The 12,837-nt window shown below is 36.6% G+C and overlaps 1 protein-coding gene and 1 long non-coding RNA gene across 3 annotated transcripts; one reads left to right on the top strand and one right to left on the bottom strand.

The window, feature by feature from the left end:
* Positions 1-5,425: 5,425 nt before the first annotated feature.
* Positions 5,426-6,741, bottom strand: LOC136254247 (uncharacterized). 2 transcript variants are annotated; one of them, XR_010700389.1, is made up of 3 exons: positions 6,414-6,741; positions 5,998-6,096; positions 5,426-5,949 (listed from the first exon to the last, which is right to left on the bottom strand). It is a non-coding gene; the product is annotated as an uncharacterized lncRNA (long non-coding RNA). The 2 variants fall into 2 exon arrangements; XR_010700388.1 differs by lacking the exon at positions 6,414-6,741 and adding an exon at positions 6,164-6,322.
* Positions 6,742-8,359: 1,618 nt separating this feature from the next.
* On the top strand, positions 8,360-11,804 carry LOC136253915 (uncharacterized). Its single transcript, XM_066046573.1, has 3 exons — positions 8,360-8,711; positions 9,483-10,448; positions 10,500-11,804. The coding sequence occupies exons 1-3, from the start codon at positions 8,360-8,362 to the stop codon at positions 11,657-11,659; spliced, it is 2,478 nt and encodes an 825-aa protein (XP_065902645.1). The 3' UTR covers positions 11,660-11,804.
* The last annotated feature ends 1,033 nt before the right edge of the window (positions 11,805-12,837 follow it).

The raw sequence follows: 12,837 nt of genomic DNA, 5'->3' as shown, positions 1-12,837 counted from the left end.
TCTGGTGAAATACAAATACCTAATCATTTCAAAAGGAATTCAATTAGACAGCGCACGTAATGCTTGTTACGTCAGATGATTGCACTTCAATTCGAGCAAAAGCATTGTGTTGCCAAGGCGATTTCTGTGTGAGCGTCATTGGCATGCACTAATTGGCTAGCGCCGAATCTGGGCGCTAGAAATGATTTAGTATCTGTATTTCACCAGACCCTTACTTTATGCGAAGGGGCGGGCGGCGCCAGACTAGGTGTTTAGCTGCATTTCTTTCAAACCACAAAAGGTTTGAGGTTCAATAGTTAACCTATTCACCCACCAATTTTCCATAAGCGGTTTACCCTGTAGGCGTGACAACATATTGGTGTTATTTTTCGTGAATAATCGCTAATAACTCTTTGTCTGTTTATCGTATTCCAGTCAAAGTTGGTACCGCGATGCGCCTTTATACCCCCCTTCTGTGTGCCAAATTTCAAGGCAATCGGATATGGCGTTCGAGTTTTATAGCAGTTTTTGCAAGTGTGCAAAAAGAGGAAGTGAAATAGGAAGAAACAAGTTGATGTTGTGCTACTTCTAAAAACCAGGCGCCATGCAGCTAGCTAACTCATCTATGCTATTATAAATTGACCAACTATGTATTACTACTTTACAATAGGGTAATTTTGGGTTGTGCAATAACATTATTAGCTAATTTTTGGACTTCGTAATTCATGAAATATTCGTAATTCGTTCAATTACGTTGCTATGCACTGCTAAGGAAGCGTTTGTTAAACAAACCGCTTTTACCAACATATTACGCACAGAAGTATCTTCTAAACTGTTTTATAGTTTGACTAACGTGTTTTTTCCCACAAATTCTCTTGACAAAGCCTCAAAGCTGCTCTTCATTTTCGTTCGCGTACGTAAGGGATACGCCCCCTTTCCAACTCGAAGCGATGGGCTATTCCTGGCAGTGTACGAGGCCTGCACCGTTGTTTTTCAGTTGCTAAACGCCTGAAAACCTCAAGGGGAAGGTAGTCTGAGGAAAGTCGCCACACCCGTATTTCAGTCCGCCGAAAAGAAACCACCTCAGAGCCAAGTTCACCTGTGCAGAAGTTTAATACAGACTTCATTTCACTTTAACTTCTAACGTAAAAGCTGCTTTTACCATTATTAAACGATTTTGCTCACGTGGGTGCGTACGGACAAACATAGGTAGATAGGTAGATATGTAGATAGATTAGATAGGTAGATAGATAGGTACACACACACACTTTTACGAAAACAATTTCAGTAAACCAGGCGCGCGCCTGGTTTAAAAATCCCTAAGAAACTAAGCCAATTTTTGAAGTCGCATATCTCGGGAACGCTTGTAGCGACTTCACTCAAATTTGGTATGTGGAGTACTGAAGTTGGAGGGCGTCTCCACAGCAAAAATCGTCTTGTTTCATCAAGGCAGCACAGAGCTACGGAGGTGCGAAAATTGTGTTTTTGTTCTTCCTGTCAATATACTCACGGGTGTTGCACGCCAGCTTCTTGGGCCACACGACACACTACCGTGTGTCTTGATTTGTATTAATTAAGAAGTCTTGACATTACTACAGCTTAGAAATGTGTAGCATTACATTGTTGCTGTCTTTCTGTAGCATGTCATATTTTGACCCAAAACAATACCTAATAATTTATGTGGGTAGAGGACAGAAGGGATCACACAAGTTGTCTTCAATAAAGGAGGGCAATGCTGGACCAACAAACAACATATATGTTGGACCAATTTTTGACAAGAAAGAACATCAAATTGGACTAGCTGGTACTACCAATCAGGCAGTAATATCTGTATAGATCCTCCTTTATACCAGATTTTGATAAAGAAGAAGCTCTTCGATATGCCAAACTGAGCAACCTTGCCTATGAACCATACTCGACTCTAATTATGCTGACTGAATAGTTGAATATCCAAATAATCATTTATATAATATACAAGTATAAGAAAAAAAATTAGGAATTTTTAACTAGAGTAGGGATCAACTAGAATATAGCGCACCAATAAAAAGCATTGAAACAAGCTTGAGTTAGTATATTATGACAGCAAATTACTGTAACACAAAAAGAAGTGAACATCCATACATACTGTGCTGTGGAGTTTCCATAATTGAAATGCACAGTATAGGGATATTCATTTCTTTTTGTGTTACAGTAATTTGTTGTCAGAATATACCAACTTTCAATACTTTTTATTGGTGTACTATATTCTAGTTGATTCCTATACTTTAGTTTAAAATTCTTAATTTTTTCTTATACTTGTTTCTGTTCTTTTTATAGAACTGGTGATCAATCTATGTAACTAGTTTGTTTCATAAAGATGAATTGATGTAGCTATGGGAAGTCAAAGAAGACGCCATCAATTTTTTTTGTTAAACATAAACTGTAATTTTGCACATAGACAGGTGTATGATATTCTACAACAATTGATTTAGTTGGTTTATACGTCTTACATGGTTTAAGACAGGAAATAAATAAGCGACCTAGATGCTGGGGTACCAAGCTTTAAAGCAGCTGGAGCCCTAGCAAGGCAAACACACATACACACACACACAAAAGAAACAAAACACACACATACATCAATTATGTGACATTAAATTAATTATACCTGACAGATCCCACGGATCTGAGGAGCGAGCACTGAAAATTCTGTCAGTATGAGCAGGATATTGCAATTCTTGCAGCTTGATCAAACAATGGCTTAATGGTAACTTGCATGCACGAGATAGGTTGGTCAGTGTCGCAGGTCAGCTATGCCCTGAGCAACCAATCTCAATTGTTTAAGCTGGGCATACAGGCCAGTACATCAGTGTTCATAGAATGAAATAGCAGCAAGCTTATAGTATAGAGAACTTACACAGTAAAGCAGCGCGAAACGGTGCCGTGTGCCAACTAATCAGCACGTCTCTGCTCGTGTCTCTGTTCTACTTTGCTAAGAATGAGTTTTTATCCACCCTGGCATTGTCTGGAACAGTTAGTTGAACTCAGACACAATAGATTACCAATTGCAGTAAAATTGAGCAAAAGGTTTTTGTACTCTAGAGTATGTAATAGCGCAACGCTGAACTTTGCAATACTAAAGCAGTACAACTGCAATACTACAACACTACAACAGCGCATGCAACACTGCATGCAACAGCACAGCACTACAACAGTGCAACACTACAACAGTGCAACACTACAACAATACACTTCTTTTTGTAATTACAAGTTTAAAGCCAGCCTATGCATGGTTGGCCTTGATACTTCCTTTTAACCTTCTCCCCTTTACTACAGGAATCGTTGAAGATTGTGTGGCTATAATGTATTATAACTAAAATAAAACAAATTTTGAAAGCGTGTATATATCCCAATGATAGCTGGACAGATTCAATTCAAATTAGGAATAGGAGATGTCCTACTCTGAGGAAGATTCCAATAAGTCCACTGCATCTACTAATAGTTGCTGTTTACAAATATTATATAAACTTAGTATTGGCACATTGGCACTACCTACATCCATAATTGTTTACTCAATTTAAAACTGGTGAATGGTAATTACCAAGAATATGAAACAAAATGTCTACTATTCACCACCAGCATGAGTGTCATCTGTAGGCAGTAAAAATGCAGGGCTTAATTTATCAGTTGATACATGTGGCAAAGATCACTTTAATACAGCAGTCAACCACTCTAATAGAACAGTCACATTAAAATATGATCTCAAAATTACTGGGAGGCATGCCTCCAGACCCCCCAGAATGGATCCATGTATGTTGTATGCTTCAAACTCTACTGTTTAACTGTCATTCCCAATGTGAACCCTTCCATGTTTTGACTTACTCCATTGCCCCTGGCAGCTCCTCCAATAAGCAGCTCATTAATGCAACCAAACAGCAAATTTGCTAATCAAACGGGATTGCAGTGAAAATTTCACGTGCTGCCCAAAATTCCACCATTAAACATCACCCTAGAGACATTTTACGTGACGAAAATCATCTTTACGGAATAGTACTAGTCCATATAATATAATAAAACAGCATTAAATATAACAAAACACTACAGGTGGCCGGATATAGAATTTTAAAAAGGCTGTTGCTATTGTTCCAGCAGTCACTATTATTTTTTATTATTATTATTAGCACTTTACAGTGACCAGCACTGAAGGTCTGACAGCAACATGTGCTACAGCCTTAGGATTACCTAACCTAATTTCAAGGACTAAGACCTAGTAACTTGACTTACTGACTGATAAGGTGTAACAGAAAAGGGGCCAAAGTAAGGAAAAAAATCCCTCCAACCCCAGGATTCGAACTGCAGGTCACCCAATGTCTAGTTGGGGCCACACTCAGTCTTCCTCCAGGAGGGATGGATCACGTGAATAAAAATAATACTTAAGGTCCTCAAGCAAAACAAAAAACAAAAAAAAAACACAAAATGCCTTGGGCAGGAATTGCACCCAGGACTTCCTGTGCTTGAGCCCAGACTCCTAACCATTGTATTACGTGGCTCCCAGCTACACAATTCCCTTAGTTTCTACCTTATATGTCTCCGAGTGGAGTAACTTCTACATAATATATATTGAAGGTGAAAAAGAAACCAAAGCTGAACCCAACCCTACCCCTACACTAAAACTACTTTTCGCATCCCCTAAAATGCTCGGGGCAACCTACTAGAGGCTACCCCTAAAGTTGAGTGCTCTACTAGACGCGTTCCCTAAAGTCGAATATTCGGGGCAACCTACTAGACGTGTGCCCTAAAGTTGAATACTTGGGGAATAGCATAGAAATAGTGTGCTTGATAGCGAGAAATCTACTGGACTGCTGGAACTGACAATAGCCCTGACAAAATATTTCCGGTTGCCGGAACATGCTAATTTTCCTAGACTACATAATTAACAGCCCCTCACAAACTGATGTGGTGTACTTCGATATCAGTAAAGCCTTCGATACCGTATCTCATGCCATCTTGCTCAACAAGCTTTGGTCTGCTGGAATAACTGGTACACTCTGGGCTTGGTTCGGGGAATATCTGACTGATCGATATCAACGTGTTTGCATCAACAACTGTTACTCCGATTTACTGCCAGTTCTCTCAGGTGTGCCCCAGGGCAGCATACTTGGCCCCGTGCTATTTCTAATTTATATAAATGACATGACATCATATATACATCAAAGCCAACTCCTAAAATTTGCCGATGATACCAAGTGTTTCATGCACATCTGTACTACATCTGACTACAACGCTCTGCAAGAAGATATCATTGCTTTATTTACTTGGTCCAGAGAGACAGATCTGAATTTTAATCTAAAAAAATTCGTACATTTATCATTTAAATGCAAGTTAAAAACCACCTACACCATTTCGGATATTACTATACCACATAATGACTCACACAAGGACTTAGGGCTCATATTATTATCTGAGAATCTAAGTTGGGACAAACACTACAAATCAATCTCTGCTCGTGCATACAAGGTATTGGGACTAATACGTCGTACTATTGCTTCTACCCATTCTACTTCTACATTGGTCACATTATATATTTCAATGGTTCGATCTCAGCTGCTCTATTGCACCCAACTATGGCGTCCACACCTGATGAAAGACATTTTAACTCTCGAGCAAATCCAGCGCCGTGCCACTAAGTATCTATTAAATGATTACACAAGTAGTTACAAAACCCGTCTAGTAAAACTAAGGATCCTTCCTCTGATGTACCTGTTCGAGTTACAAGATATATTATTTGCAATCAAATCAATCAAGGTACAATCTAAACAGTTCAATATTCATGATCATATCAACTTCAGCTCAGCTAATACTAGATCCGGCACCAGCAACAAATTGATCATCCCTCATCATTTAAATAACGTATCTAGACATTCTTATTTCCATAGATTACCAACTCTCTGGAATGCCATGCCTATCCTTAACTTGGATCTAACGTTTCCTCTGCTAAAATCAAAACTAAAAACTTTTCTCTGGGATCATTTTATAACTAACTTTGAAGATAACAACAATTGCTCATTGCACTATCTCTGTCCTTGCTCAAGATGCCACCAGTCACGTCCACCCACCTCAAACCTGAACTACTTGTAGAATCTGTATGTATATGTGTGTATATAAGTAAGTAAGTAAGTAGGTAAATAAGTAATGTAATGTAATGTACTTTCGCGGCTGTTGGTACATGTTACCAACAGACCTTTGGTGTGTTTACACCATAAAGCAATAATAATAATAATAATAATAATAATAATAATATCAATAACAATAGCCGACAATAGCAACTTCGTTTTAAAAATTTGCAAAACCTGAATTTTAGTTTCACTGCCTCACTGCCTCACTGACCACAGTCGCAAGGCTAGAGACCAAACGAAGCAGTGCATAGCCACCATTTTACGCCACAACAACAAACTCACCAGTGGGATGTGCCTTTTGGGGTTCTGACGAGTGTAGGCCCTCTGTGTCTTGTCTTTTTTTAAATCTTCAATCAGGCTGCTTGTCTTCTTCATCCAAAGAAACCATATCAAAGCGTTAATTTTCCGTATCGACACTTTCTTTCAGCAACATATATAAATGCCACAGAATTATTTCAGAGCTGGATTTCAGAAGTGTTTCAGTCCTGGTGATACACTAACTAGATATCTGCAAGTTCGCGATTGAGATCTCGTTCACGATAGGTTTCCCATCAATTAAAGATCTAAGTGGACTAATAGCGATAGAGTATGGGGACCACACCTCTAAACAATCTAGCTGAACAGTAAACAAGATGACCTCACCCCTTATTGGTCTAGCTAGCTGCACAACTCTTAGCTGACTCAAGATATACTCTAATAAAACAGCCACTCTAATACAACAGTCATGTATGATATTCTATTAGAACAGTCACAAGTTACATTGTAGCTAGCTATGCTACAGCAAAAACCTAAGCAAACTAGTATTTTAAAATGAAATAGGGATCTATGCAATAAAAGTAGTGAAAAAAGAGATGAATGATGGTATTACAGCATAGCTCAGTGGGAAAGTCCCTACTTTGGCACATTAGCTGTAACAATTATTTTGCTCAATGCCAAAGTAGGAACTTTCCCACTGAGTTATGCTGCTGTAATACCATCATTCATTTCTTGTTTCACTATTTTTATTGCATAGATCTCTACTTCATTTTCAAATTAACAATTTTTAAAATACTAGCACATATATTTGATTGCCACAAATACCACAAACTACATTAGTTCTAGAATGCCATTAAAAATATGAAAGTAATGGGCACTTTATTCACTTTTTTCAGATGAAGCTTAAGCTTAGTCTACAATACACAAGATTTATTGTAGAGAAAAACATATGGAGTAATCTCACTTCCAAACTATAGTTCTTTCTTTTTGTGCCCATAGTTTACCCAAGTGGCCTATAGTTGAATTGGGTTACTCAGCACCTTCTGGCTAGATGGAGGAGAGTGGGGGGATAATTAGACAGGCAGAAGAGGTGTAAAATATGTGTGGGTGCACGTGTGTGTGCTTCTCCAATTTACACAGCTGCAATAAGCTTAATAGCGACAACTTGGGTTACAGATGCCAAATGATACCCATGTCTTAGGACCAATGCCACACTATCATCTGCAAGGTATGTTCAAGCTCTCCTATGTGACACTGATCTTGAAAATTACAGTATCCTGCAGACTCATTGAACCTGCCTATTCACAAGTATGTATTGTACCATTCTTGGGTTTGGTGATCATGGGAAAAACTACTTTTAATTTTATTGTTTACATTTGAACAAATAATAATACAGGGTATATTGCTGGATATACAATATGAGAGCTCTATAGATTTTCCATTTCACATTCTGAATAGAAAAAAATACATATAGAAATATTGCAAGCGTATAATGTGCAACAGTACATAACTCAATAGGAAATAGTCCAAACTACATATGTATACTATACACATTGTTGTTATTGTATATATTACAAAACTAAAAGTACTAATTAATTTAGAATGGGAGAGGATTAGGTATATAAACAAGGATTAGATCAACAATGAACTAAACTGTCACAGAAGTAGATGAGTTTACTATGAAGATCATTGCAGCATTAATAATTATTATTGAAGTACAAGAAATTCTTGCTCTAAAGACATATAACATCATACCAGAGTCTTATGGTGGCAGGAACGATTCAGAAGAAAAGCTGAACATACCATGGGAATATATTTACCAAGACACTTCAAGGTACTTTACATCTCACACACAAATAATTTTAAACCCAGGTATATACTACTTGCAAAAACAAGTGTTAGTAACAAAGGTCCAAAACCTTTCAATAACCGGAATATCTCCTGTTACTATTAATTGCATAAAAGATGCTTCCATGCACATTAACAGCTCAACAGCTGTGAGAGTACAAAATGTGAAATTTATGAACTGTGGAACAAGCAGTGTATACCCCACCTCACACAATTTTACAGCAACAATTAGTTTACTCAATGTACAGTCAATAGTATTGTCCAACATAACATTTGAGAACAGTCTTGGTCATGGTATAGTTGGTATAAATGTACTGGGATCATCAACATTTGTAAACATCACAGTGTATCACAATAACAACTTGTCAGGTAACTCCCTCAGACCAATGGGTGGAATTATCCTTGTGTATGTGGATACAATAGATGGTGTCCATCACAACCAAATACAATTGGAGAACAATGTTCTCATTCAGAACTGTATAATATGTTGCATGAGCGATCAGTTCAGTTATGATACATGCAGTATTAAAATGCCTCTTACCTCTTCCGTATTTGGTCTATTTCTGAACCAGAAAGGTTACTCCATTAATGTTAAAATAGTGGACACTAATATAACAGAGATTGTTTCCCAAAATTTGCCACTTGTTTACATTGCATACAACTCAAGTATCAACAATTCAATTTTATTCAGTAATAGCACCTTCACCAATATTACAAGCAAAAAGTTCCCAGTTATGGAACTGATAGTTTTTGAACCAGTGGAGCATCACACAAACAAATCAAATCTTTCTTTTCAACTAAAGAGCTGTGCAGTTAGCTTTAACAGAGCAAAATTAGCTGTTTTTAAACTGTTCAATAGTTATGGAGAAGTTAATATTGAAATGACTTCAACAAAATTTACTTACAATAAAGAAGCACATTGTATTTGGAAATCATTATATAAAATATCAAATTTAACTATTGCAGACTGTACTTTTGAATCAAACAATGACTTCAATATGCAGATCACACATATTCATACTGTTAACTTCACCAACAACTTATTCTATAACAATACATCACTATATCCACACCACAATTTGCTTGATGTTAGTAAAAATACATTACCAATTTTTGAAGAAAGCATGCAATGAATTTTCCTTCAACAAAGCTGATGTAATCATAAGCTTAAAAGAAGTGAGTTACATTCATATAAAAGAAGGCAGCACTCTTATATTTCATTCAATAGAGCAAAATCAAATACAACAGACCAAAGATCATTAATAGCATTCAGTGACAATTTAAATAATTATCTCTGTAAATTTCAGTTTCTGTCAAAGAAAGGAAGTTTAGATAAACACTTCAGTGCCAACAACACCATCAATTTCAGCTTGATCTTCAAAAACAATCACAACTACACTAGCATACTATATGGTACACTACTAAACAGTTGTCAGTGGCTACCAAATGGTACATTCCATACAGCTACTCCAGGTGATGTGTACAAAAGAGTAATTCAATATGACACAACAGCCAATATCATCACAAGAAGAGAAGCCACATTTTGTTATTGCGATAAAGCTACTGGAGAAGTTGACTGCTTCAGAGACAATTTCATACCTACACCAATATACCCAGGTCAGACAACTCCAATTAATTTGATACAAGTACCTACTCCTGAAATAACAGCTACTGCAGCTTACCTGTGGAGAGATGTATCAGAATCAACACACCAGTATAATGCCATAGATAAACCTTGTAAGCTAGTACCATACCAGTTAGTCAACTGGAAGAACTTAGTTAATGAAACATGTATGTCATTACCCTACAGAGTGCTTACTACTTTGTTTGAACCTTGTTTTGCGTGCTTCAGTGCTAGAGGTTTTGCAAAATCAGTTTTTCATTGTTATTACATTGGCTTCAAACAAAAATGTCCACCTGGTTTTGAGATTCATAATGGGGCGTGTGACTGTAATAAACATCTTACTGGAGCATTTCCAATTCTGACATGTGAAATAGATACAGTGACCATTACGCGTCCAGGATATACTTGGATAGCATACAACACAGAAGGCATCATATTGTATGTAGAGAACTGTGGGAGTGTATTTTGTAAACCAGAGCCAATCAAATTACAATTAGATAATCCTGACACTCAGTGTGTTGGAAACAGGACAGGACTACAATGTGGACAATGTCCTCCTGGACTTAGTGTTGTATTTGGTTCCTTCAACTGTAAGAAGTGTTCAAATGACATGATGTGGTTATTACCAGTTTTCTTTATAGCTGGAATATTGTTAGTGTTTTGTCTGTTTACTCTGAACTTGACAGTAGTTGATGGTAAGATCAATGGCTTTATAGCATATGCTAATTTAACTGTTATAACTACTTACCATCTTTTTCAATCTCCAAGCCTTTTTGCAGTAATGTCACTGTGCAATTTAGATCTTGGAATTGAGACATGTTTCTATAATGGCATGACAGAATATGACAAAACATGGCTACAGTTTGTTTTCCCATTGTATCTTCTCTGCATTGTTGGCGTTCTAGCAATAACAAGTAGATATTCCAGTTATGTTGAGCGACTTACTAGGAAGAGAGTAATCCCAGTAATTTCCACCATCTTCCTGTTATCATACAGTAAGATATTACTGGTAACAGCTAAAGTTTTATTCTCTTTTACAACTGTACATGAGATAAATGGAAATAAAACTGACAAAATGTTAATTTGGAAGTGGGATTCACGTTTGTCCATACTTGAAATAAAGTTCATTTTACTTTTCATTGCATGTCTATTGGTATTTTTACTCATACTGTTGCCACAGAATTTTCTTTTACTATTTACCAAGTTCTCGTATAAATGGAAATATGTGACAAGGTACTTGAAGCCATATTTAGATGCTTATCAGGCTCCATTTAAGATCAACCAGTACTACTATTTTGGAATAGAGCTGTTGACCCGTCCTTTTTTATTTGCAGTATGGAATACAAGACTGCAGTTATTCCAATTGGCAACCATTTATGCTGGTGTTTGGGTAATAATATCATTTTATTTATGCATATTTAAACCTTTTAAAAGTACTGCAACTGCACTATTGTATATCAGCTATCTCATAAATCTAGGATGCCTGTTGTTGATGTTCTTGTATTACAACAATGACATTACTAATGCTTCATATGTTATTTTACACAAGATATTTATACTCATCGCTCTTACAGAATTTGGATGCACAGTTCTTTACAGCTTGTATAAAAGCCATCTTTACAAACTTACGACAGTTTCAACTGCAAGAGCAAAAGTTTCCAGTGTACTGATCACACTAAAGGGAAGATTTACAAGAAGAATAAAGTCCAAAGATACAGAAATCTTGATGACATCGATTCCTCCAGCTGTAAGTTATGAACAGTTACAGGAAGAAATGTTGACCGCAGATCCAAACAAATAAACTCAGATCATGTAATGTATGCACCAACATATTTACTATGCACTATAAACAACTGTATTTAACCAATTTCTGCTTTTTATGCAGTTCCTCAGTAGAAAATATGTACATACTGTATAAGATTCCTGACAGCTATTGTGTCTTCCCAACAGTGATTAATGTACAGTAGTATTATTCTTTACTGCATGGTGATTTCTTATCATCAAATAAGTAAATATATGTACAATTTACAGCATAATTACTAGACAGAAATAAGCATTAAATACCAGGTGATAATTACAAATGTCTATTAATTTTTTTTGTCTCTTCTATTGAGGTAAAATAGGGATGTGGTATACATCATCAGTCTTTTAATATTTGATGCTCATTTGTGGTTAGTAATTTTGTTTTGTGGCTGTCTTTATAGAGGTACATATTCTTCCTTTTAAAATTTCTTCTAGTTTGCTTTTTATTTATTAATAGATTAGTTTTGTTACTAAAGTTGCAATGAGGCTTTTAAAAGAGCTTGCTTTTTGCACTTTAGCTATCTGATGAATTTGTGTAATTATATTGAGGACCAGGGCCGGAAGAGAAAGTCTGGTTGGTCAGGCGCTCAAGCCGGACCAATAATCTGGAGCTGGACCAAATGACCAGCTTGAACTATATTACTTCCATGCAATCATGTGCTATCTATGGATGATCATATCTACAAAGTACAATGAAAATTTAAGAATGTTAAGTTTGATTAGGGAAAGGGAGGTCACCTATACCTGTATACGTATGTGCAGGTGTAGACGACCTTCTTTGTTCCTACTATTTCCCTAGTTTCTTGATTTTTGTTTGCATACATTTTTTAAACACTATTATGACTGGTGAACCCATGAATACCACATCAAAAGTAAAGATGGCACCAGAGGTAATGTTTTTGACTGAATGTCTGCCACAGCTATCAGTTACTGACTCGAAATGAAGTGGCATTACACTTCGCTTTCAGCTATGTTCAGGATATGTGCATAATTATTATTTGGCCGAAAAGTGATTAATATAAAGATTAGCAGCGTGCCCAAGACTTTTTGATGGTGAATGACTAATATAACATCAATCCCATACAAAAATACAGGTACCAAATGCAGCTTGGACTATAACTCGCCAATTGAACTACAGATGGGGCTCCTCCTTCCAGGTACTCTGTTATACATGTA

The sequence above is a fragment of the Dysidea avara genome, chromosome 4, assembly GCF_963678975.1.
Source record: "Dysidea avara chromosome 4, odDysAvar1.4, whole genome shotgun sequence".
Lineage (NCBI taxonomy): Eukaryota > Metazoa > Porifera > Demospongiae > Dictyoceratida > Dysideidae > Dysidea > Dysidea avara.
Note: the sequence above shows the minus strand (reverse complement) of the source record. Positions and strands in the feature narration are given on the sequence as shown.